The following is a 26,854-nucleotide window of genomic DNA, read 5'->3' on the forward strand; positions in this document are numbered from 1 at the left end:
TTTTGAATGTCTTCAAGGACTCCCCAGCCTCACAGGTGGATGTTGGTCTCTTCTCCCAGGCAGCCAGTACCAGAACAAGAGGACACAGTCTCAGGCTGCGCCACGGGAGGTTTAGGTTGGATGTTGGGAAGAAGTTCTATACAGAGAGAGTGATTGCCCATTGGAATGGGCTTCCCGGGGAGGTGGTAGAGTCACCATCATTGGAGGTGTTCAGGAGGAGACTTGATGGGGTGCTTGGTGCCATGGTTTAGTTGTTTAGGTGGTGTTGGATTGGTTGATGGGTTGGACGCGATGATCTTGAAGGTCTCTTCCAACCTGGTTTATTCTGGTTTATTCTGGTTTATTCTATCTGCTCCACTGTCTGTCCACCATCATAATACTCAATAAAAGAACTTTAAGTGGAATTTTCTGTATTTATTTGTGCCTACTGCCTCTTGCTCTTTCAGTGGGCAGCACTGAAAAGATCCTGGATCTCTCTTCTTTACACAGGTATTTATGAACACTGATAAGATCTTTCTGAGACTTCTCTTCTCTGTTCTACCTCCCTTACATGACATATGCTCCAGTCCCTTTATGACCTTCTTAACACTTTACTGGGATCACTCCAGTTTGTCTACGTCGCTCTTGTGCTGGGGAGCCTAGAACTGCACCCAACACTCGGTACAGATCTCTCTAGCACTGCACAGAGGGGGAGGATCACCTTCCTTGTCCTGCTGCAACACTCTTCCTAATGCAGCCCAGGGTTTTTTTAAGTGTAAAGGCACATTTCAGATTCACGTTCAACATGGCGTCACGCGGGAGCCCAGAACTCCAAAACTCCTTTCCACCCAGGTGTTCAACAGCCTGTACTGGCGCATGAGTTTGGTCCTACACAGAGACCAGACTTGACATTTCCCTTTGATGAACTTCATGAAGTCACCTTTTTTTCCCAAGAAATGTTGGATCTTTGAGGTCACTCCAACGTGATATTCTATGATAAATCCCTGTTGGATCATTTCTCCATCGTGTTGAGGCTACACTGAATGTCAGCACACTCATTTGGTCTATCAGGTGCTCCTGGTTTTGTATTGTCTTCAGACCTGCTGAGGGTGTGCCAGGGTAGGCTGTGAGAGCACTTGCTAGGTGTTTTTTTTTTACTTAATGAATTCTGTATGCAAAGAAACCAATCTAATATCTCTGAAATCTTGTCTTCTGATGTTGCAGTGATGCTACAAGGGCCATCAGCAGGTTTTGAATTGTTAGTTCAACCTGCAAATCCTTTCTCTGCTTCCTCGGACACTAAACACATCTCTAGCCTTCAATGAGATGATCTTGGATAGGTGGCAGGTATCTTTCATAAGGCTTACTGCTTCAGATGATGCCTGCAGAGGTTTCTTACCAGCTTGCCTTGCTGAAAGCTAAAAGTCTGCAAATCACAGCCTCTGCTTTGTGATCTCAATATTGCAATTTTTTTTTTCTTCAATTTTTTGCTTGAAGAAAGGAACACACTGGTTTGCCAGAGGCCTGGGCAGCCTTCCAGCAACGGGAGCGAAGTTCAAGGAATTGTCACAGCAACATCTCAGTTTCGCAAGCAGTGGATTTGGTCCTGGTCCCAGAGTAGAAGAGAATTGGCTCTGCCTTTTCCAAAACAAGGACTTGTCCCCTGGGTTGCTTGGTGCTTTGATATCTTGTCTCCATGGCAGTGATCAGCTGGCATGACTGATAAAAGAGGCCCTATTCACTGGCCTCGGTTAATCCCGGTCAGCCGGCTGCGCCTGGTGCCACAGCGGGTGGAACGACTGCTGCAACAGGCAGCAAAGAGGCAAAATGGCTCTTGCTTTCCTCTTGGCAGCAGTCCTGGGACTTCTTATTCTCAGGGCTGTTTTGTTTCCACTGAGAAACCCGAGCTCCCCTCCATGCATCAGGAGCTGGATCCCTTGGTTTGGAGCTGCATTTCAGTTCGGGAAAGCTCCTCTGGAGTTCATAGAGCAAGCTAGAAGCAAGGTAATGGCTGTGGCAGCATGCCTGCTTGTGGGTGCTTCATTAGGGTGGCTGCCTGCAAGGGGGAAGGCAAGGAGAAACTTCTGCATTAAGTCCGCCACTTTCCTGTCATGTTTTGCAATGCCAGGAGTATTTAGCTGATGAAAGATCCACTTTGTATCACTAACGTTGCTAAACTGTGAACCCGATCCAGGCATGATCGCTGTGCTATGATCATCCCGTTTGGACCCAGCACTGCTGTTTCGCTTTTGCAGTCTGGCTATATGTTAATCTTAGTTTCAGATAGTAAGGCAAGCCCTGTGCCAGGTTCTGGGACCAGGAGACTAATTATTGCGTGCCTAAAGTTAAGCGAGATTTCTGACTACTGCATGGTGTCCCCTGCATGCTCAGCAGGCAATGTTTTCCATCCAAAAAACTCAAAACCAAGTGGGAAGATTTGCCTTCTGGACATGCCTTTCTCTGGTCTGTCTGATAAAGTCTAAACGATTAGCTGAGATTACATGCTTAATTTCTAGGCAGCTAATACTAACTGACATAAACCCCAGCTTCTTGTTTTCATTTGGTGATGCTGTCATGTGCTACTGACAAAATATAGTGAGCCTGAAATGGTCACTACTTGAAGGATCACACAGCCCATTACTTGCTAAAAATTAGCTAAACTGAAATCACAGTAACAGCCTGAAACTTGACAATAGTATTAAGGATTACCATGTTTAAAACTTGCTTTCTTGTTTTGAACTATTACATATCATGTTTGTAAGTACTTCTTTACAGCCATGGTTGTTACAAATGTGTGGTTTTAAATGAAAGCAGAAGTTTAACTGTAATAATCTGATGTATGAGGTGTGATCTTTTATTGAAGTACATTGGGTGCACCATAGAGTAAAATCATGTGTATAACCTGGAGTTGCTTGGCTTTTTTGAGTTTAGCAGGCCAGTCTTGATCTTCTATTACTGTGTCTTTCCTATATCTTTCTTCTATACCTAACATGATACTGGCCTTCCAGTATCTTAAGGGAGCTTACAAGAAAGCTGATGAGGGACATTTTAGGGTGTCAGGTAATGATAGGACTAGAAGGAATGGAAAACAGATAGAAATAGGTAGATTCAGATTGGATATTAAGAAGTTTTCACCATGAGGGTGGTGAGACACTGGTAGAAGCCTCATCCCTGGAGGCTTTTAAGGCCAGGCTAGGTGTGGCTCTGGGCAACCTGATCTAGTGTGAGGTGTCCCTGCCCATGGCAGGGGGGTTGGAACTAGATGATCCTTGAGGTCCCTTCCAACCCCTAGCAATTCTATGATTCTATGATCAGTTATTTGTCCATTCATCGTAAGGGTGGAAATGTAGGACTAGAGGAAAACTGATTCCAGTCCATTCTACTTTTTCAGCAAATATACCATATAATCCTTTAAATAAATTGATCAAGACTCACTTAAACACTTACAGTATTTCTCTGACTCTTCTGATACAAGGCTGTTAAAGAACCTCCTTGTTCTATTGAAAACATATCCTGATGACAACCAGAATAAAGCAACTTGCCAAACTGCCCTTTCTAGTGCAATCCCAATCTCTTTTGGGAACAGATGTTTCACAATGAATGAAGCTTGCTTTAGTGGCCTTTTTTCCCAGGAAGCTTTTATCTCTCTTAGATGAGATTTTAAAACAAACATGAAAGAAGAGTCCTTTTGGGGGGTTCATTCACAGACTGGATGAGCAAAACTTTTGCATACTAAAGAATGTATTGAAGGAGCAGCTGAGAGAACTGGGATTGTTTAGCCTGGACAAAAGGAGGCTCAGGGGAGACCTTCTTGCTCTCTACCACTACCTGAAAGGAGTTTGTAGAGAGGTGGGTGTTGATCTCTTCTCCCTAGTAATAAGTGATAGGAAGAGAAGAAGTGGCTTAAAGTTGCAGCAGGGGAAGTTTAGGTTGGATATCAGAAGAAACTTTTTCACTGAAAGGGTTCTCAACCACTGGAATAGGCTTCCCAGGGAGGTGGTTGAATCCCCATCCCTGGAGATACTTAAAAGACTCATAATGCCAAAGGACACGGTTTAGCACCAGTCCTGGTAGAGTTAGACAGTTGTTGGACTTGATGATCTTAAAGGTCTTTTCCTTCTGAAACAATTCTATGCTTCTGTTCTATGATTCTATGTACAAATACAAACTTAATGGCTCTGGGTCCATTAATTTGAGTATTCATTTGCCTGGAGACCCTTTAGGCTGCTGGTGATGCTATGGCAGCTGCTGCTATGTCTGAACACACCAAAACCACCTGAAGGACTTTATAAACCTCAGATTTTGTTGGGACAGAAAACAGAACAAGAAACATTTCCAGTGTGAGAAGGCTTCCTTACATATCACCCCTTTACTGTGTGTTTGGAGATAGGACCTTTTGTTTGACTTTTCTTTCTTAGTCCATCAACGCAGCATCTTTTTGAGTTGTGATTTCTCCCTGTGGTCCCCCTGGTCCAAGAGGGATCTTTCCACCCGTCACCCCTAGTCTGGATCCCTGCTTGCAGCATGATCATCCACTGCCTCCCTGTCCATGGGGAGAGCTGCTCTCTTGCTCTTCCCTTCTCTTCAAATACCCCAGGTATGTCTATCTCACTCTCTTCCCACACTGGCAGGATATGCAGAGGCCTTTTCCTTCCTGCTCTCTTCTATCACTGGAGGTCTTTAGGAGGAAACTTGATGGGGCACTTGGTGCCGTGGTTTAGTTGTTTAGATGGTGTTGGGTGATAGGTTGGACTTGATGATCTCGAAGGTCTCTTCCAACCTGGTTAATTCTATTCTATTCTATTCTATTCTATTCTATTCTATTCTATTCTATTCTATTCTATTCTATTCTATTCTATTCTATTCTATAGGAGTAGGCACTGTAGCATAGGACAGCCAAAGAAAACAGGTGCTGCTGCTGCCAAAGAGGTTATTAACCAAGGGGTTGTGAAATACTGTAGAAGTTGCAAAATACATCTGCAATAATTACAGGCTCTTTAACTTTGCCAGAATAGGGTTAAGTATCTAGTATAAGCAAGCTGGCCTCATACAATTAATGCAGAAACAGGCTCTAGGCAGTGTGAAACCTCTTCAGTTCTGTAGGGTCATTATCTACAGAGGAGACTTTTGCAATTAGAAAATTACTCCTCTGGATTGATCCTTCAGTCTGTCAAAATAACATGTATTTCTTCTTTCATAAAGAGATAGCATTCTTCTTATTGTCCCTTTTGTATATATGCCTCACTGTTTTTCCTCTCAGAGTCTGGAATAGCACACCAGACTTCTGCTGCTTCCAACCTGCACTCTGCTTAAAGTTTGCTGCTTCTGTTTTGCTGCCACAGAGGAATATGTGGGCTGGAAGAATTGTCTGTTTTTCTCCATGTGTCATCAGTGGGTCTAAGAAAGGAAAGTTCACCTACCCTAATAAAATACGTAATTTCTGGTCTCATTAAAGTTACCATCCCTTCCTTCTAAAGCTGCCTGGCTAGATAAAGCAGTTTTGCAGGCAGTCTGAGATGGGCAGGGTGGGTAACCAGAGCTATCATATAACATAAAATGCATGTAGAGCTACTTTATGAGGAATTCAGAGGTTGTGATTCCCCTCATTACCTGGCAATCATGATAAGACCTGGTTCATATTCATCTTTGTGCACTTCCAAGACAAGGTGTGCAGAGACCAGGTGCTTCCTCCTGACCTCTTGTCAGTATGAAGTCCTGTTGGGGCTCCTGTCAAAGGTGTTTTCAATACAGTGATATGAAATCTTTGTTTGTTCCAGTATGGTCCCGTATTCACAATATTCGCTCTGGGAAAACGGTTTACTTTTGTGACTGAGGAAGAAGGAACTGAAGCATTTTTTAACTCTAAAGACTTAAATTTTGAACAGGCAGTACAACAAGCTGTCGAGAATGCAGGTAAATGAGACATAGCTCTTTTTAAATGGAAACCAGATCTAGCTACCCAGGAATATTAAAGCCCAATCCAAGCCCACTGGCTTTTTGATCACACCTTAAATGTGTATCTTAATTCATGAGCATGCTACCAAATGAAGGTGAAACGAAATTCCTTCATGTGGATCCAGCATGGTAAGCCTGCAAAGTGATTTGGAGTCAGTCTCAAGAGATCAAAGGTTTCTGAACTAGAGACTGTTACTACTTTTATCATCAAGCAACCCTAGTTTGAGATCAGGTCCTTTTCCACAGCTAGACACTCTGCCTGTGTGGACAAGGTTTGGAGCAATGGTATGTTGTTTTATCACTTAGTTTGAAAATCAGTTTGTTACACTGTAGTACCACAGTACCACAGGGGACACAGTCTCAAGCTGTGCCAGGGGAGGTTTAGACTCAAAGTGAGGAGAAAGTTCTTCACCGAGCGAGTCATTTGTCATTGGAATGGGCTGCCCAGGGAGGTGGTGGAGTCACCATCCCTGGAGGTGTTCAAGAGGAGGTTGGACGTGGCACTTGGTGCCATGGTCTAGTCATGAGGTCTGTGGAGACAGGTTGGACTCGATGATCCTCGAGGTCTCTTCCAACCTTAGTGATAATGTGATACTGTGGTACTGTGATTAGAAAAGAATGAGGTATAGATCCTGTCCATATTGGTGTGCTCCATCAACTTATGCTTATATACATGTGGAATCCCAGAGGCAGCAATTCTTACGTAGTTTGGCAGTTTTGGACTGTGAAAAGAGAGAAACAAATTGGCAAAGAGATTAAATCACAGAGTCACAGAATCCCTGTGGCTGGAAGGCACTACTAGAGATCACCTAGTGCAAGTCCCTGCTCAGACCAGTGTCAGCAACAGGGCTGTGTCCACCTGAGTTTTGAGAATGGAGACTCCTCAACATCTCTGGGCAACCTGTTCCTATTGATCATCCTCACAATAAAAGTTTCCCTGTGTCTCAGTGAAATCTCCTATATTCCCATTCATGGCCACTGCCTCCTGCCCTGAGAAGAGCCTGGCCCCATCTCCCTTGTTCCCACCTCCAGGTATTTATCCCCACTGATAAGATCCCTCTGAGCCATCTCTTCTCCAGGCTGAACAGTACCAGCTTGCTCAGTCTCCCCTGATAAGACCCAAACCTTTTTCCTGCATCACGTTATTTTTAGTTTCAGTCAGTTTTGAAGAGTGCATATCTCTGCACACTGTAGCTGGGGGAAAATCCCAGGATGGTTGATTCTGGTGCTGAAGCTTCAAAGGCAGGAAGATGTTACACAGACTGAAAGAGGCAGAGGGCTCACCAGAATCTTTACAGGGTTAAAAGGAAGCTTTCTAGGAATTTCAGTCTAGGAGAATGAGGGTTAAGACAATTACATTAGAGTCACACATTATGTGTAAAAATTTTCACTCTATCTTTCAGTGAAATGCACTTCTACTCTCCAAAATATTTGTTTTTTTCTATATTTAGTTTCTGTCCCTGCAGAAGCATTTTATCAGAACCATGGTACCCTCTACAGCATGATGAAGGGAAAAATGGGTCCTTCTAATCTGCACATGTTCACGGGAACTTTGTGTAAAGAACTACATGAGCACATGGCACCCCTGGGCATGGAAGGCACAGGAGATCTCAATGACTTAGTAAGGTGAGTTTTGAAGCACAACTCTAACACATGGGTAACCTATATGAGAGAAGAGATGTTACTGTAAAGCAGGTGGAGCTCAGACTCTCAAGTCTTAGAAAAATTGTGTCAGGACACTCATTGCTGCTTCAGTTCCAGGAGGTGAACAGAGTGGGCAGGATTTCATCTAAAGGTATTTCTCCCAGTTAGGAGAAACATCTGAATTACCAGTTGGAAGAAAAAAAAAGAAAACACAGCAACTTCCAACAAACTCTGTTGCCCAAAAGATGACATAAAAGCTTCACATGTTGCTTGATCTTCATCAGGATAAAAGCTTTCTCTGCATGTTTTGGGCCAAACCAAGCTCAAAACTTAAATGAGGCAGCTGCAATTGACTTTGCTGCCAGAACTTCATTTGTCATGCTAACCAAATAAAATTCCTTTCCTGACAGTTTCATGTGACAACAATAGAGCATTTAACTCCTCCTTCTTCTTGATCATCTGGCACAACACCTATATCTTGCATATCCATCAGGACTACAAGCTGAATATTGCCTTTGGCTTGGAAATCACAGTATCACAGTATCACAGTATAACTAAGGTTGGAAGAGACCCCAAGGATCATCGAGTCCAACCTGTCTCCACAGACCTCACAACTAGACCATGGCACCAAGTGCCACGTCCAATCTCTTCTTGAACACCTCCAGGGATGGTGACTCCACCACCTCCCTGGGCAGCACATTCCAATGACAAATGACTCACTCAGTGAAGAACTTTCTCCTCACTTTGAGTCTAAACCTCCCCTGGCACAGCTTGAGACTGTGTCCCCTTGTTCTGGTGCTGGTTGCCGGGGAGAAGAGACCAACCCCTTCCTGGCTACAACCACCTTTCAGGTAGTTGTAGAGGGCAATGAGGTCACCCCTGATCTTTCTCTTCTCCAGGCTGAACAATCCCAGCTCCCTCAGCCTCTCCTCACAGGGCTTGTGCTCAAGGCCTCTCCCCAGCCTTGTTGCCCTTCTCTGGACACGTTCAAGTGTCTCCATGTCCTTCTTAAACTGAGGGGCCCAGAACTGGAACATGTTTCTAAATCCTCAAATCCAGGTTGTCCTTTGCTGACTTTTTCTGCATAATACATCTAAGATACAAAATTTATCTCTAGCTAAAACACTGAACCACTTCAATTATTGCAGATTGGATTAATTGGGAGAAAACATGGGGGAAAGGGGCTTTGACATCTCCCATCCCTCAGTCTTACTGGTCTCCATAATTGGGTACACACTACCACATCCCATGGCATTCCCCCACCTTGTCTTCTGAGATTAAACTCACATCTGCTTCTTATGAAAAAAACAGATAGTCATTGGATCAGTAGTGTGCCTGGTGTGCTAATATTGGCTCATATTGTCTTGTTATTTGCCTATCTGAATCTATCTGTGGTCTTTTGTGGTCCATTTGGCAGAACTGGACCTGTTGTGCTGTGCTGTACTGACTATGGTCCACAGCAGAGTCAGTGGTTCTATGGGCATCCAAGACATACATGGGGTATCCCATCCTGCTTCATCCCTGATGTAGCCTTGGAGACAGAGTGTGCTTCTTACTGCCATGGCTGTCATGGCATCCAAATCAGCTGTTATTTGTTTAGAATAAAAACCAAACCAACAAACAAACAAAAGCAAAACCCAAGAGTTGTATGATGGATGATAAACTACAGAATCCAAAAATTTTCCACAATAAATCTAGGGGCGGTGTGGTCTATTATTATGGTTTTACAGAAAAAGAAAACAAAGGCAGGGTGTAAGATTTGGAATGCAGTGCCCCGGGTGGCTGTTGTCTAGCTGCCTCAGAACTGACTCCATGAAGCCAGCAGGTGGCTCCAGCTTCCGTGTGATCTGTAGAAAATCAAGACCGTGAAAAAACCATTGCCTGAAAGATGTATTTAGCAGAGGCTGGACCCCAAGAAAGACTGCATAAAAGTTTATCAGAGTGAAAGTACTGGCGAAGTGACTTGGAAAACGACCTCAGAGTTTGCTGGATAACAGAAGAGCATTCAGGGAAAGAATGAGATAAAAAGAAAACAATAAAAGAGCATTGCTCAGTCCAGCAAAGCTGCAGGAGAGAAGGATTTCTCAGGGTGTCTGGTTGCAGAAGAAGTTGAGCAATGCCCAGAAGATCCACCTGGGTAATCTGAAATAAGAGGTGGTTAATGGGGAGAAGGGGACTTCAGTGCCCAGTGCATTTCTGCTGCTGCTCAAGTAACTAAACACTAAATGTTGAAGTTCAGCCAAATGCAGAGGACTAGCTTGAGGTCTGTGTATCTCTTAGTCTCTGCTTAAAATGTGAGTGAGGTATGAGCCTTGTAGCAGTTGCTTGAGTCCCACACTTCTAGCACTGGCAATTCAACATGCCATGTCCTGACCTGAAACTGCTCTAACAGCTTCCCTATGGCCTGTAAGTTATGGAGATCTTGTTCTTGCAGGCATGTCATGTATCCAGCAGTGGTGAACACTCTGTTTGGGAAAGGCAGCTGCCCAACAAGTCAGAATGAAATCAAGGAGTTCGAAGAACATTTTCAGAAGTATGATGAAGACTTTGAATATGCTTCTCAGATGCCTGAGTGCTTCCTGAGGTATTGGAATGGAGATGATGCATGTGGTGTACCCATTACAGTCACTTTGCTTGCTGGGACATCAACTGTGAGAGGCATATCCCCAAGAAGATGATGCTCTGTCTTTATCGATGGTGCACCCTTGGGTCAGGCAGGCTTTTAGCTAGGTGCTTCAAAAAAGTTCTGACCTTGCCTCATACATTTTCCCAACAAGGCATCTCTCTGCTCTTTCCCACACCTTAGCTGTTTTCCCAGCAGACTGATCCCAGGTCACTTGGCTGCACTGTGCCAGAACTGACCTTGGGTAGAGGCAACCAAACCCTGAGGAAGAGAGGAAAGTGCTTGCAGAGCCTGTCAGTGCCCTCAGGGCCAAGATAGCACATCATAATACCCTTCAGAAATAATTGAGGTTGCTCTAAAAATGTGGCCTTGATTTTCTTAGGGAGAATCATTCTTGGCATGATTGGCCTAAACAATCTGTCCAAAGCCACAATGAAAACCTTTTGTGAAATGGATACAAAAACCTAGAGGAGTCTTGCAGTAACAGGTCCTGGCAGCAAGATGAGGTCTGGCCAAGGTGAAGGTCTCATATGTGATGTGCCTCCTGCTGTCAATACTGCTGTCAGTCAGACTGGCACTTGACTATTCATCAAGTGACTGCTGTCCAGGGGCTTTTTGAAAAGAAACCAAGGAGGCCTTTTCATGGAAAAAGAAATGTTGGTTCATGCTGCCTCAGTTAAGTGCTTCTTGTTTGTTTCTTTTCTTTACAGGAACTGGTCTAAATCCAAAAAATGGCTTCTAAAATTATTTGAGAAAGTTGTGTCGCATGCTGAAAGGACCAACCCTTCAGAGACTGCATCCAAGGTAAACATCTGAGACTTTGAAATAAGATCACTTCATTGCATATTCTGACTGGAGGAATGGAGGGCAGGAGCTGTTTCATTATTGAAAGAAACACGCCAAACATATCCGCTTTCACAGAACCACAGACTAAGAATGGTTAGAAGAGACCTCTGGTGATCATCTGGTCCAGACCCCTGCTAAAGCAAGTCCACCTAGAGCAGGTCACACAGGAATGCATCCAGGCAGGTTTGAAAGTCTCTGGAGAAGAAGACTCAAGAACCTGCATAAACAGCCTGCTCCAGAATTGTTCTTGTCCTGTAACTGGGTACCAAAATGATAGCTGTACTGACACCTACATTGGGATAGATCCCTACTTTTGAGTACTGCTCCTCAGTTTAGTTTATTTGCCACAGTTCTCAGAACTGTTGTCTTGCTCTGGGGAATTATGAGGCAAGAGTTCAGAGCTGTAACCACCAGCAACCTCTGGTATTGCAGTTGCAGTGAGCAGTTGAAAGATGTGAGAGAAAGACTTTTTCAGTTGTTTCTCTGAGGGCACTGCACTGTAACATTTCAAAACCCTACAGGTACTATTTTTAAACCCTGCTGTGGAGTGAGGAGACCCTCCAGCAGCCAGACTAGTAGAAAATAGCAGATTACTGGATTGGATGCCCTAAATATTGATTGTGTCAAAGCTGTGATAAGTTGTCCCCCTGGTTGTTGTCCTTAGTTATGGCAGGAATTTTGTCCACACAGCTGACAAGCACAAGGACAGACTGTCCAGGGAATTTTGATCTACCAAATTATTACAAAACAGATCATTAAACAAACCAGGTTACATTTAGACATTAAAAGCATTACATATCACAATTTCTTCCATAAAACAAACTAAACTAATGGAAAGAAAAAGAGGGCTGGGGAGATAAGAAGATACAGGAAGTAGGAGGCATAAACTCAATGTCTTAGATTGGGTGGGAGTTTGGCAAAAAGAGTGGCCAGTTTTTACTCAAGGTCAGCCTTTTTCTCTCTGAAAAGTAGACAGGAAGCTTTCCCTTGAATGCATGGCTGCTCTGTGTTTAGGCAATACTGTAAACAAAAGTTGATCTTAGAACATTACATAGTTGATACTATTTCAAAGAATATCAAGCTATTGAAATTAGTGGTGCTTGTAACTAAGGAGTTTGCTATTATACCAGAATATCTCTTCATAACAAGCACCCTTTTTGGCAGGAACGGAGAGAATATTTTCTTCATTTCCATTCCTTCCACTCATTTAGTCCCATTTTCAGGTTTTTTAAAGTAGATAAGTAGAGAAGGAATTAGAAAAGAGTAGAGATTTCTTCTTTTTTTCTTCCACATGCAAAAAACAATAGGGAGTAAGGGAGCCAAATCCCCTAAAAACCTGAAGAAAATGGAGGTTAATGCAAATATTCCAGAAAGGATTCATGTGGTGCATTGACTTCTAGCCTTCTGCCTATGAGTGAGTCTCACTTTTCTTACCAGCTGTCATATCTAGTTTGTGACTGCAAAACCCCCATAACTAACATTGCTTCTCTTTGATAAACTGGTCTTATATTATATCCTTAAATTCTAGTAAGCCCTACCCTAAACTAGATTTGAATATGTTTATTAAATGTACATTATTATTTTTTCTCTCTAACAGACACTACTGCAGCATCTCCTGGATAACTTGCAAGGAAAACATCTAGCTCCTAATTATGGTCTCCTAATGCTCTGGGCTTCCCAAGCAAATGCTGTCCCTGTAAGTACTTCAGTTAGAGCTTCACCTTCTCTCTATCCTATTCGACAGCCTGTATCTGGGAAGCAAAGACTTAGAGCCAGAGGTCACACACACTGCATGTATGCCAAAGAAGGGATTATCACGCCCACACGCACCACTACAAATATATCCAGGCTGCAGTATCACAGAAGGAATGACAAGAAAAGCTCTTCTTGTATTTTTCTTAAATTATGATGTCCCCTGTCATAACATTTCAGGAATATATGTTTCATAGCTATTAAGAATACACTCTTTAGCTGTGAAGAGCATTTAACTCTCTTTTGGAGCACTGTGGCTGCATTCTAGCAGAGACTGTATTTCAAATAGCCTGATCTTACCAATTGTAAGGAATATCAAAACCACGATATAGAGTAGCTTCATCTGTGTGTAAATCCTTGAGTGAGTTTGTCTCTTCTGCTTTGGCAGATCTGCTGTACAAATGCCAGTGTTGCTCCAGGGGAAGAAAAGCAGTGTGATTCTGCAGCTTAAGTTTCGTCTATGTTAGAGATGGATTTGGCAGAATAGTGATACATGGATAAATATGCCAAATATGTCTAACACAGCTCAGGCTGATCAAAGACATTTATAGGAGTTTCCTAGATGAAAAATCCATAGCAGCAAAAACATCCTTTATTTACCATGGCTACTAAGCTCTTCCCAGCACAGAGTTATGACCATTACAGATGTGATTTAGAAAAAAAAAAGTAGTTATTTTTATGTGTACTCCTAATGAATACATCTGTGGTTTTTTTAGGTTGGATATTATTACAATTTACCCTAAAGGCATTTCATCCATTTCAGTGAGATTTTTGTGGATTCACATGTTGATATGTGAGAGGCATAGCCTACTGTCTGTTATCTGAATGACTGACATTCCTTCCACAACACTATCATTACTTACTTCTGTAATATTCATCTGTAAATAGACATACAGGTATTTAATTGTTTCTCAGAACAGTCACAACCACTGTTCCAGTGACTGGAATGATGAAAAAAATGCCTTTCATTGCTCAAGGGGGTTTTTTGTTTTTTTACAAGCATGTTAAACCCTTTTATCTGAAACAATTCTGTTATCCCTTCTTAGCCCATGGAGTGAAGCCACAGCATTCAAGTGCTGTACAAGAAAGCTAAGCTCCCAGATTTTTTTTTTTTTGCAGAAGGAGGGCTGCATCCACACAGGGCTATTTGGGAAAAAACATTAAGAGTTCTCATCCCTCACCAGCACAGATGGCCTGTGACCAGATCTGTGTGCAGACTGCATCTCCTACTAGCTCTGCAAGAGGAGAGAGACTCCTGGCAGTGCAGCATGTCCTTCTGGTTTCATCCTACTTAAGAGGATTTTCTCCTATCCTAAATTTCTTGATTTTCAACTTCATTGCATAATCAGTTAGCAAATTATTTCTAAAGGCGATATACTACTGCTTTTTTTTGCTGTTAATTAAAACTTTTCCTGCCCATTTTCACTGTGACAATGCCCTGAAAATTGTGTAACCTCATTTACTAATATTAATGGGAGTTTACTATTGTATTTTTCCCATTCATGATAAATCTAACCATCCACAATGAATTAGCAATTGATTTTAACACCTAGTTATTTGAAATTAAAGAAAGGATTCTGTATTTCAAAGGTCAAAGCCAAAGCCATGTAATGTTCACTCAAGATAAGTACACAGCAGATGACTAGATGTAATCTCCCAGGATCTGAGCCCTTAGATGTAGATTTACGCAGGAAGCACAGCTCCCTGTGCTGTGCTCCCAGCTACAACAGGCACATACAAAAAAAGGAGCAAATGTTTTCACCTGCCTCTGTGGTTTGCTACAAAGATACTGTCATTCTGTTCCATATTCCCTAGTTAAAGAACTTCCATCTCTGTTTAGATTGCATTTTGGACCCTTGCTTTCATACTCTCTTATCCTTCCATTTACGAGAAAATCATGGAAGAACTGGCTTCTGTTTTTGGCAAAGCAGGTAATAAATCCAATCCTGTCCTTCTGAGACCTAGAAATGATTTATTCTGATTTATTCTGCATTGGCCCAGTACACACCACACTTGTGGGAAATGGCTGGGAATAACGAATGCTGCTGCTAAGGGTACTACTGAGAACATGAAGTCCAGCTCTGAGTTCTTTAGTCAGCACATGCTCGTGATTTATTTTTAAGCAAAACCACTTTTGATATTAGCAAAAGAAAGTAGAAAAAGAACCATATAAATTTGTCTCTTCATTCCATACTTAACAGTTAGGTCTAGATTTGTATTGACTGCTCGTGCTTTTTTAATGCACCTATGATAGGGTCAGATGAGGTCTTTCAGTTCAGCTTCATCAGAGGCTGACGAACTCATGTTCATCAGAGTTGTAGCTCTGTTTTGTGGGAAAACAGGTCAGGAACTGTATGTTTTTCTCCCACTTGAGGCCAGTTTTTCCAGCCTCATTCACCCTCACATTGTTAATCTCTTTCCCTCAAAAAATAAGTACATGTTGGGAGCAGCCATTCATATATGCTTTTATGGAAGAACTTTCATGGAAGACTCTTAGTTGCCATGTGTCAAAACTACACCAAGGAACGTGTCAGCAATTAGAAGGATAAACACCAACCAGAGCTTAAGCCTCTCTCCTGGCCCTGTTTTATTTCCTAATGAGAGCTCAGCTATGGCTTCTTGTCTCAGTGCCTACAGTCCCCAAGACTTCTGTGCAGTGTCCTACCAAAGGATTGAAAATATCCAGGGACTTTTAACTTCCAAGATAACCTTTGTTTGGCCTCTTGTGGCCAACACCATACTTACACCGACCTTAGAGTTAGTAAATTATTTTCAGTGACTTTGCTTAAACTGTATTGAATTTGCTCTATTTATTTAATCTGAAATAGAACATCTCTGGATATAAATGAGGTCTTAAAGTCTTGATCTATTCTGTCAACATGTATCAAAGCATGAAACCCAGTTTTTGCACAGTTGTCTTGCTCATGTCACAACAGGTAAAGATAAAATAGAAGTCTCTGAAGAGGGCCTTAAGAAGCTCCCCTTGATTAAATGGTGCACTTTGGAAGCCATACGGCTGAGGTCTCCAGGTGCAATCACCAAGAAAGTAATAAATCCAATAAAAATCCAGGTGGGTTTTTTGTTTCTTTGTTTGTTTTGTGGGGGTTTTGTTTTGTTTTGGGTTGGGTTGATTGGTTGTTTGGGGGTTTTTAACCTCAAATGGATGCTGCTGTATGATTTGCCTGGAAAGGGGGCTCCTAAAAGATTTGCCTGGAAAGGGGCCTCCTAAAAGATCTGGATAAAATTTAAATAGTAGAGATTCTCCACAATCTCACAGATATATATATTGTTTAGGTTTATGATTTTTATTCATCATCATTAATTTAATCATCATTAATTTAATAGTACTTTTGCTATTCTTGCTCCCAGTCTTACTCTCGCATTTGAATTTATGTTAGACTGAAATGAATTGAGCTGGAGATATTGTGCTGATGGTATATGAAATGGTAATCAGAGACAATAAATATAGTAGAGGGACCACAATTTGGCAACTAATAATATTCCTTTTCTGTTTGTCTTCTTCACTACCGTTCAGAAGGGAAGTGCCAGTGTTCAGGAATATAAGAAAGTAAATATTTGGGAGAAAAACATTCCCTTAAGAAATTGGCACTCATGCCTAGTTATTGAAGTCTCATAAAGGTCTACTGGCATATGTGAATTTCTGTGAATTTCCCTGCATTTTGAAAGAAGTCCTTAACAAAAGATTTAGGAAAAAAACCCCACCCAAACGAGTTCACACACTACATCAAGAAGCAGCAAAGACAGAAATAATGTTTCTATTATTTCTATACGTGAGAAAAACAAATTAGAACAAAAATAGTCTTTCTACACTCTCCACTGTTTAGGTCTTATGGAAAAAAAAAGGCAACAGCAGGAAGATTCAAATATGTAAAACCCACGCTCACTTCACCACCCTCACTTGCCCACTGGTAGGATCTTCTGCTGATGGAGAAGTACTAAGGCCTGTTTTATGAGTTGAACCTGCGGTTTTCTCTTAGAGATTTTTCTCCTTTTCAGAATTTCATCATCCCTGCAGGTGACATGCTGATGTTGTCACCATATTGGTTACACAGGAATCCAAAATATTTTCCTGATCCAGAAATGTTCAAACCTGTAAGTTGTCACTCTTAGTGCATGTGTTTTGCTGTCTTTTCTCCTCTTCGCATATTTCATTACAAACTTGTACAGACAAGCTAGCATCAAGTTGGGTATTCCCCTCTGTCTGGAGGATGGCCTTCTATACATAGAAGATGTGCACAAAAAGGAGGAGCTTCTAGTAGTAAGCAAGACTTCAAAGTTAACTTACAGTTCCAGATAATATAATACTAATATATAATATATATATAATACTAATATATATATATATATATATAAAATAATATAATATAATACTACTTTCTGTCACTGTGATCTTGATTCAAAGCCCCCCATGAAAAGACCAGCCTGATTTCACTGTTGAACCCAGCTCCAAGTACTCCTCTCCCTGTCAGTTGTTTATGTAGCTCATCTCCACATATTTACCCAGGTTCATTGGTCTTTCCAGTCAGATGATTTCTGGTAGGTATTCGCTCTGCTAATTCAGTAGCTCATCTAGAGTTTCTTGGTTATTATTCCACTCCAGGTGGCTGTGTGGGCAGGGATGTAACTGCTCTTTTTAGCACCGTCCGCTGTGGAAGGGTTTGTCTTTTTTATAGAATTATATGGAGTAATTGAAACAAAACTTCCCTTCTAGCTAACTCTTCACCAGTTTGAAATGTCTCATAACAATTCCTGCCTGTTTGAAATCCTGAGCAGAAACCTTGATGCTACTTAGTAACTTTACTCCTAAAAAGCAAGCTAGCTTGTTTTGTAGGAACTCACCCTTTTTCCATGAGGAGTTTACATTCCAAATGTATCACCTTGCTTCAGTGCTGCCGAGGTGGTTTTTTCTTGCTTGTATTGAATTTTGATGCTAACAGATTTCCTCTTCAGAAAGCTGTAAACAGCCTTAGCTGAAAAAAATACCAAAATAAACAGAAGACAGCTTCAGCAGAGAAGCTGCCCACCATAAATTTCACAAGATATTACTAGAAGGCCTGTGCTAGAGTTGCACTGAGTATCTGGAGGCAATGTCACCCAGCATTCAAGACATTTATTTCTGTGCAATGTCACCCACCCAAACTTAGCCCATATTGTCTTGTTCCAGCCTGGTCTAGGAGGTGTCCCTGCCCATGGCAGGGGATTGGAATTTGATCTTTAAGGTCCCTTCCAACACAAACCATTCTATGATTCTTTGTGTTGTTCCTTTTAAAGCAACTTGGGGTAGACCAAGGAGGCCTCTGAGTATGGACAGGCTGGTTTTATTGGGAATACTTCATCTTCTCACATGCTGGTTTGGACCTGAGGACGGGGCTGTCCCGTCCTTGCCTTTCTCTCATGTGGCAGCTGAGGTACCTTGCATTTTGCCTGTGCACAGGATCTTAGAAATGGTTTGTGTGCAGGATGTCCATGAACCATTTGCATGCTGTGCTGAAATTTTGTGGCTGAGGGAAGATATTGGTTAAAAGAAGGAGATCACATTTCAGTAGCTCAAGATGCAGGATTTAGAAAAATGGGAAGGTATAGGAGGAATGCTTTAGGGGTGATTTTGAAAACCTCTCCAGCACTTTGAGGAACCTAAGTACATTTCAAATGGGAACAACATTTCCTTGAGGTGGTGTTGAATCCAGACTTTAGCACTAACAGGTTGAATGCAGGGGAAATAAGAAAAAAAGGAACTTTGTATTGAGGATTAGCTGTCCAAGGTCATTTTTAGCCTGGAGAAATAAAGTTAAGCTTTATTTATATAAGGCTGATTTGGAAAAAAAAAATGTTTCTTCCCACAGGATCGTTGGAAAGAGGCAAATTTAGAGAAGAATGCTTTCTTGGACAGCTTTGTGGCATTTGGAGGAGGGAAGCATCAGTGTCCAGGAAGGTCAGTGAAACAGCTGGGGTTTATTTATTCCCAAACCCTGCAGAGAACAGCTCTCTTGAACTGGGCTCCTCTTACACTTGGAGATAAAGTGTTTTCATTGCTTTGCTCTTTGTCAGTCTCCTAATGTTCAATATTATCTGGACCTTGTTTGAACTGCTTTGAAAGTGGTTTTATTCCTGAAAAAGACAGGTTAAGTCGCAATGTAAAAGCAGAATCTGAGAGTATCAAGGGATATTCCCCAGGGAGGAAAGTCAACCTAGCTCGCCTACTTCTGAGGCGTCAAGGGAGAATCGTTCTGCTTAGAAACATGCCCATTTACAGACACGGGCATTTAGGTTGCCATAAACCAGTTCTAAACTAACTTAAAGAACATTTCTCTGCTCTGAGACTCGCCACTGACATCTTTGCTAGTCTTCAAACAGCTCCTGTCTGTTTGAATCTTTTCTTTGCATTAAGGCCTACGCAATCGCATGATGGCTTAAATTGCAGATCCTGTCTCTCCGCTCCTCCAGCAATGCCAGCCTCAATGCTTCCTGCATTCCTTCTGCTCTTTTCAATGCTCTCCCTCTTCCTGGAACAAGTCCCAGGGAGCCAGCTGCTCCTCATTTCTGTGTTCAAACATCTCTGTGCTCAATTCCCTGCCTTCAAAACCTGGTCTTCTCTAAGAAGCAAGTGACCAAGAATCCTCAAATCTAGTCAATTTAATTCAAGAGTTCTATGTGGAGCAAGGAATCTCGAAAGTGTTGCAGAGGCTCTGCATTCTTGAGTCTATATAGCAGGCTGCACATGAGTGTCAGATGAACCATGAAGGAATTAAAGATATAACCAAAATAAAATTGCACTCCCCATTTTGGCATGCCAGGGGGAAGTGCACACTCACTGCTCTACCTCCATGACTTGTACCATATTCCTGAGCAAAATATGAGCACAGCCTCATTCCCAGCAAGGATGACAGCAGAATTCACAAGAGGCACCTACAGGTACAGGACAAGCTGCAAAGCAATGCTTCTGAAAGCTGCTTGTTTATATATACTGACCTATTTCTTCGTTGAGGCCGTTCTCTAGAATCTGTTAATATCTTTAGAATAAGTTTGTGTCTAGAAAGAAAATTCTAATATTTCTACACAGACAAAAGGTGGAAAATCTTTTTTCTTTCTGACAGACTAAACATCCTTTCCACCCCTTTGTCATTCCACATGGTAACACAAGCCTACATGCTTTTCAGCAATAATTCTAAAAGAATAATGTGGTGGTCTGGGAGGAAAGGAAATTAAATTGAGGGAGGTATCTAGATCCCAGGTTTCAATTTTAAGATAAATTTTGATTTAATTCAGTACTGGGATTTGTAAACTAAATGTATTAAACATTTGATCTCTTTTATGAAATTAAAAGCTAATTTAATTAAACTGAAAGCTAGAAAATAACTTACTAGTCAAACATTTTAGCAAGTTGTCATGGGAAGAGCTCCTGCAAAGCTATTTCCGTGCTGTCTCTTTCACCTAAAGGAACAATTTGGCTACTTTTGTCTAACAGGTGACTATGCCTGTGTGACTGTGCTTATCTTGCATGGCTCTGTCCATTGTCTCCTACCTTATGCTGGCACTGGAAACCCTTTTGCACAACAGCTGTGATTTCATTCTCAGACTCCATTTACTGCACAACTTCAATCCACACCTGGGCTCCTGGGTTCCAGAACAATAAAAATATGCATTCTTGTCTGTGATTCTATGTAGCAGTGCATGTGGGGCAAGATTTCAGAAAGCATGTATTTGCCAACCCCCCCTTGTCACTAAATAAATCGGGAAGGCATCAGTGACTCACAGTTTTTACAGGAAAACTGTTTTAGGACTCAGCCATGAATATGAAAGACAGGTGGGAATTAAGGGGCATTTAGATTCAAGAGAGCTCACAGTTCCTTCTCATTACAATGTGCCATGGAAAGAAGGACACACTGAAGCTCAGCAGTCATGCCTTTCACTTCTAGACTTATCTCTCTGGTCACCTTTGGCCATGTATGTTGGATATTATCCTTGTGTCTCAGCATGTCTGCAAGCAGAATAACATCAGGCTGCTGGGAAAAGCACTTTCATATTAGTGGTGGGAAGTGCTTCAGTCATTAATTGTTTATATCCATTGTCACACCAACAGATTGCACATGAACCCTGCTGCTGGTACAGATGTGTCACAGCTGGTCAGCCCACATCCAGCCATGCCTGTGTTTGAAGGACAGCCCTCTGTAAATTCAGTGCTTCCATTTTCAGAGCAACCTAGAGGCATTTCATCAGTTGATTGCATCAATTCTTCACAAAAGCCCATTGGAATAGGCTGCCCAGGGAGGTGGTGGGGTCGGTGTCCCTGGAGGTGTTTAAGAAAAAGACTGGATGAGGCACTTAGTGACATGGGCTGGTTGATTAGTTAGGGTTAGGCAATTGGTTGGATTTGATGATGTTTGGGGTCTCTTCCAACCTGGTTGATTCTGTGTGATTCTGTGTGCCAAACCAGTGAGAATGGCCCAGAGGCAGGGCCTCAAGCACCAAGGGTCCAGGATCACACCATGCCAACAGTGCAGTGACTGAAAGGAGCCCACCTTTGTATAGCGCTGCCAGCATGGAATTTGAGCAAGCAAGTCTTGCCTGACCTGAGCTAATTTTGATTGAATTATGTCTGTGATGCACTCCCCCTGCTCAAGGTTGCCAAAATGCTCCCTATCTCAAGGTAATTCCAATGTGAAATCAGAAGATAATTTGGGTCTGAAGCTACGCCAAAACAAACAAGCATCCTCCCACTTCGGAGCATAGGCGGTTCAGTCTGCAGATCTGGACGGCTCTGCAGGAGTTAGCTTGGGTCTCGTGGGGTTTATTAGCTTCCTCTTCACACCTGCCAGGCCAAATCCAGGCTGATACCATGAGCAGTCATGTGGCCTTCTCCCCAGTGAATTCCCAAATAGCTGTTTTATCCAAGCATGTCTTGGATAATAGAAAATAAAGTATGCAGAAGAGCAAGGTAGTATTACTATTTTAACTAGGTGCTTAAGACTTATGTCCAAATTCTGCAAGTGAGCAATCCCATGACCAGCATAAATGCATACTGGCACCCAAATGCAGAAAGTTCTTGTATATATCAGCATTAAAAAATAATAGTCTGGAGGATTTCACTTGAAATTTTCTCCAAGTTGACTAAGAAAGACCTTTCTTGAGAGTGTTACAGAAAAAACCCATGCCCTTGGGTCTCATTCTGCATTCTAATGCTGACATATTAAATAATAACTCCCACTGTCACAGCTACTCTGATGTCATCAGGCTCCCAGCTGCATTATGTAACTTTATATAGCACCATTAGTCATATAGTCTTTTCTATATTTGACTGTATTCTCACTCCTATGAAGTTATTTCAAGTCAGAAGCATTAGAAGAACATAAATGTTTACAAGAGTGGAAAAAACCAGCATGATAAGGGCTGGTTTTAAAAGAGGGTGTCAGATGTCTAACGTTTCACCAGAAAGAAGGGGCAGCCGCTATGTTCATGTTCTTCACCGGGTAATGAAGCTGAACAAAGCCACAACATACTTTCCTACTGAAGATAAACTTCCAGGCAGAACTAAAGCATGGAATGTAAAATGTGTCAAGGACAGCCTGTTTCTTATCTGATGATAACACACGAGTGGTGATCAGCCTGCCCAGCCGATGTTTTCCTCCCTTTTCTTGCAGGTGGTTTGCTATCATGGAAATCCAGTTGTTCGTTGTGCTGTTCCTGTACAAATATGAATTTGTGCTTTTGGACGCAGTACCAAAGGAGGTAAAAGATTGATGCATTTTTATAGCATTCCACATCTTTATATCCTTCACTCAGCTGAACGACTGTGCTCAACTGTGTTGTGTAGAATAAGCAAAATTTTGAGAGGAGTACTAATAAAATGTAATTAAAAACTTGGTCATCTTTGCAACTCTCAAACCCCAGAACAACTCCAGCAACTGTTAGTGGGGCTGCACTGCCTCTAAAATGATAAGAGTATTTTGTCTTATCATTGCCTAAACATTGTGAGAGATTTTATAATTGCTTTCTGCCACTCACAAAAACAATGAATATGGAACTGGATTATTCATACTTTAAGGATATGAAGTCAAATGCATCACCCGCAGTGCTCTTCCACTGCATATTCAGTGGTGAAAGATAACTGCTCAGCGTAAGACTGAAGGAGCAGCTGTGAAAGGTTTTACCATGAAGGGAGAGCAGTAATTTCCTTCTCTATTTACACTGTGTTATTTCCATTTCCCAAAATCATTATTTCTCACAAATATGGGCTGCTGTTAAATGAGCATGTCTACCTGTCACAACCTGCATGATGTGTGTGCCCTATAGCTAAAATGCCAAGGAGAGGAAGGACAAGTTTAGAGTGGCGTGGGCTTTATATGATTGCCCTTTAGGCTGGAATATGAAAGCTCAGAGAACTTAATTCCTCAGCTTTCCTTGAGGAATGTGAGATGTTCATTTCAACTTGTGGTAGAAAGTCTACCCAGAATATTGGGAAAGGTTGCCTCTTGCTGACTGATGGTGTATTGCTCTCACTGGGGTTGTCTGTAACTTGGGTCTGCCCCACAGGCAATTGTGCTGGTGAAGATGTTAGAAACCATTAGTTTCTAAAGATCTCATGTGTCATTCTCTGTCAAATTAAGCAGAATATAAAGTAATCATGAAGGCTCTACTCAATGGCTTCAGCAAAGCCAAGAAACACTCTCAGTATTTGGTCTTTGGTCTTGGTTCTCTTAGACCAAAGCTCAAAAGCACAGTCATAATTCCATTAACTGAACTGACTTAATGTTTCTGCTGATTTTCTTCTTTTTGCAGAGCCCTTTACATTTGGTGGGGACACAGCAACCCACGGCACCATTCCGGGTCCAGTATAAGTGCCGGGAATGAATGCTGTCCAGCACTAGCTTACCTTCCTTTGCCAGCCATCCCTGGATGGGTAGACCACTGATCTGCTTCCCTATCCTACATGTTCAGATAGGTTCTCTGCCTTAACAGTTCTTAATTTCAATTTTAAATGCTGTCTGTCTTCAGCACTGTGGTATCCCAAACCAGTATAGCTGTAGCAGTGCTCCTCACTGGATTGCCTACCTCCCAGTATTTAAACAGTCAGGCTCTCCTGCTGCATTCATAATTTCTGGGGCAATTATTCACAGTCTGTAAATCCAATGTACTAAAGTCACTTGCCAGACATTCAGGGCAAAAAGCAGCTACATTTGAAAATCCTATATGGAAATTGTGCTATAACCAGCTGAGAAGTAGGTCCTTTGGACTAGGTCACTGTTTCCTGCAGGTCCCTTTGAACCAAGGCTAAAGTGGTGTCTCATGCTAAGAAATCAGACTGGTAATTCCATACATATTGCTTTTGCTGGTGTGCACAAAATACAGAACAGTGCTGAGCAGAGAACTATAGATCTGATCCACAGCCACCATAAACTAGCATGACTTGTCACTGCCTGTGTAAGTAGGTGAAGATCTGGCCTGCTCTGCCTACAATTGGTGCAAACTCTTTGCAAATAAAATGTGTTTGTAACAGAAACACTGGGGTCTTGTTCCACTGCATCACCTGAAGTTTCTACTGAGCTTAATTCAATAATATCTTTAATAGCTTTATCGGTGATCTGGATGAGGGGATTGAGTGCACCCTCAGTAAGTCTGCAGGTGACACTAAACTGGGAGAGAGTGTTGATCTGCTTGAGAGTAGAAAGGCTCTGCAGAGGAACCTGGACAGGCTGGGTCAATGGGTGGAAGCTAACTGCATAAGCAGTCAGCTGGCCCAGGTGGCCAAGAAGACAACAGCATCCTGGCCTGTATCAGGAACAGTGTGACAAGCAGGACCAAGAAAGTGATTGTCTCCCTCTGTGAGGCCACACCTTGAGTACTGTGTTCAGTTTTGCAGCCCTCACTAGGAGAAAGACATTGAGGTGCTGGAGTGGGTCCTGAGAGCAGCTGAGAGCAGCTGAGAGCAGCTGGAGAAAAGAAGGCTTAGGGGAGACCTTATTGCTCTCTACAACTCCCTGAAAAGAGGTTGTAGCAAGGTGGAGGTTGGTCTCTTCTCCCTGGTAACAAGTGCTAAGATGAAAGGAAAAGGCCTCAAGTTGCACCAGGGGAGGTTTAGATTGGAAACTAGAAGAACTTTCTTCACTGAAAAGGTTATCAAACACTGTAATAGACTCTCCCTAGGGAGATGCTTGAATCCCCATCCCTGGAGGTGTTTAAAAGGCACAGAGATGTGGTGCTAAAGGGACATGATTTAGCACCAGACTTAGTAGGTAGATAACGGTTGGACTCAATGATCTTAAAGGTCTTTTCCAACCAAAATGATTCCACAATTTGCTCCTCTGGATTTAGAATTGATCCCTGTATGAATGTGCAATGGAAGTTTGATGGTGATGTTTGGTTTCTAATGAAAAGTCACTGCAAGAAAAGCTATTGCTGTTCATTGGATTGGATTTCCAATATGTAGAGTATTTTTTCTTTAACTTACTTATAGAGCAAGTTACACAAATCTAAGAATATTTAATCCTATAAAGAATACCTTGTAAAGTTGTTCAAAGAAGCTGTCAAGTAAGTTCAGATACCAACACTCTAAGTGCTGTCAGATTTCATAGGCGATAATAGCTGGCATGGTTTTTTAGTCTTTTAAGTGAAGATTAGTCATCATTTTAGCAGTATTTGCAAAAAAACCAACAACCCACAAATGGACTTTCAACACCACCAAATAAATTGTGGGAATAACCTCCAGAGGAAAATATCCCTTTGTATAATTCATTAAATGGTTGGCTTACCTCAGTTACAGATACAACAATTCAGCAAACTATTGATTTATATGGCTGGGAAATGATTCATCCAACTTCTAATGCAGCTCATAATGGTTAACTCTGCAAGAGCTGCACTCCAACTGCTGCTTCAGAGTATCTTCCATAACTGAAAACTCTTCCCTTAGTTTTCATGTGTAGTCATCATCCTAGAGTCTATACTTCAATTTTAAAATTTGGAAATGTCCACAATATGAATTTGGGTACCTTGCAGCTTTGTGAAGATATTTCCCCCCCCCCCCCCCCCCCAGTATGCATTTGTTTTTATTTGTCTGTTTGGATTTCTGTTGGTTGTTGTTTTGGTTGGTTGGTGTTTTGTTTTGTTTTCCTGGGTATACGAGGTTTTGTTTGGTTTGGATTTTTTTCCCAGAAGTAACTCAAAAAAAGCAAAATATTCTAATGGCAAAGTTGACTTTAAAATGATCCCTGAAGGAAAGTGCAACATGAAGGTCAGCATCAGTTTGATTAGAATGAATAAAAGACACTTGAAGCTGCCTGGAATGGTAAATATTTAACAACACCCTGCTGCACTTGGCTTCTGATCTGTCCTAAACTTGAGCACAATTCTGGTGTAGTTTCTGCATATTGCTGAGCATTTCAGACTCGGTGTGATCTTGTGTCTGCTGAGAACTACAGCCTGCCTCCTTCCACATCCTGCAAAAACAGCCTGTGGGAAATGTTAGGGTATGTGATAAAAAGCAGCATCACCACCATCTGCCTATACACAGAGAGGCAGAGGAGCAAAAGCAGGTGAGGATCTTGTGCAATGCCCTGCCCAACACCTCCCAAGGCTGGCCACATTCTGGAATTACACCTGTCTGCCACAACAGGAACAGCTCCCACCTTTTGGGATGTGGGGAACACTGTCTGTGGGTATGGGACACATTGTGAGATACAGAGGAGAAGCAGCTTGTGGTTGCACAAGATTTATTTGAATGTCTAGGGAGGGCCCAAAGGGAGGGAAAGGGAGGGATGAAAGTGGGCTGGGGAGGAAGAATGTGGAAAAATAGAGAGATAAGGGGATAAAAGTGTTTAGTTGCATGTAAACAGGCTTCTTGTCTGGCCCTGTGCCTGATCAATGCTTTCTGTCCTCGTTTCTCCTTACACTCTCCTGCGTGAGGAGCTCTTTTGTGTATGCACATAGAGTATGGGGTGGTGAGTGCAGCAACAGGAGTAGAACAAGAGGGTCCCTGGGTCTGTGGTACCAGCATCTGGAGTGTGGGTGTGCATTATATGTGGGTGTGTTATGTCAGTGCAT

General features: G+C 42.1%; 1 protein-coding gene across 4 annotated transcripts; it reads left to right on the plus strand.

Annotated features, from left to right (window-relative positions):
- The first annotated feature begins 1,670 nt into the window (after positions 1–1,670).
- Positions 1,671–24,634, plus strand: LOC104304546 (24-hydroxycholesterol 7-alpha-hydroxylase). Of its 4 annotated transcripts, none has more exons than XM_054179924.1 (12): positions 1,671–1,983; positions 5,757–5,892; positions 7,401–7,560; positions 10,013–10,162; positions 10,912–11,005; positions 12,645–12,743; positions 14,640–14,730; positions 15,736–15,869; positions 16,817–16,912; positions 18,664–18,752; positions 22,459–22,546; positions 23,597–24,634. In XM_054179924.1, the coding sequence occupies exons 1-12, from the start codon at positions 1,807–1,809 to the stop codon at positions 23,666–23,668; spliced, it is 1,386 nt and encodes a 461-aa protein (XP_054035899.1). In that variant the 5' UTR covers positions 1,671–1,806; the 3' UTR covers positions 23,669–24,634. The 4 variants fall into 4 exon arrangements, with proteins under 4 accessions (XP_054035899.1, XP_009903605.2, XP_054035900.1 ...); XM_009905303.2 differs by having other exon boundaries at positions 1,675–1,983; positions 7,386–7,560; XM_054179925.1 differs by lacking the exon at positions 10,013–10,162 and having other exon boundaries at positions 1,675–1,983; positions 7,386–7,560.
- Positions 24,635–26,854: the final 2,220 nt, after the last annotated feature.

This window comes from Dryobates pubescens, chromosome 3 (genome assembly GCF_014839835.1).
Source record: "Dryobates pubescens isolate bDryPub1 chromosome 3, bDryPub1.pri, whole genome shotgun sequence".
Taxonomy (NCBI): domain Eukaryota; kingdom Metazoa; phylum Chordata; class Aves; order Piciformes; family Picidae; genus Dryobates; species Dryobates pubescens.

Coding starts and splice junctions, on each gene's coding strand:
- LOC104304546 (XM_009905303.2), top strand. CDS start 1,807: ATGGCTCTTGCTTTCCTCTTGGCAGCAGTCCTGGGACTTCTTATTCTC. Junction 7,561..10,012: donor GATCTCAATGACTTAGTAAG/GTGAGTTTTGAA, acceptor TTGTTCTTGCAG/GCATGTCATGTATCCAGCAG. Junction 15,870..16,816: donor TAAATCCAATAAAAATCCAG/GTGGGTTTTTTG, acceptor TCTCCTTTTCAG/AATTTCATCATCCCTGCAGG.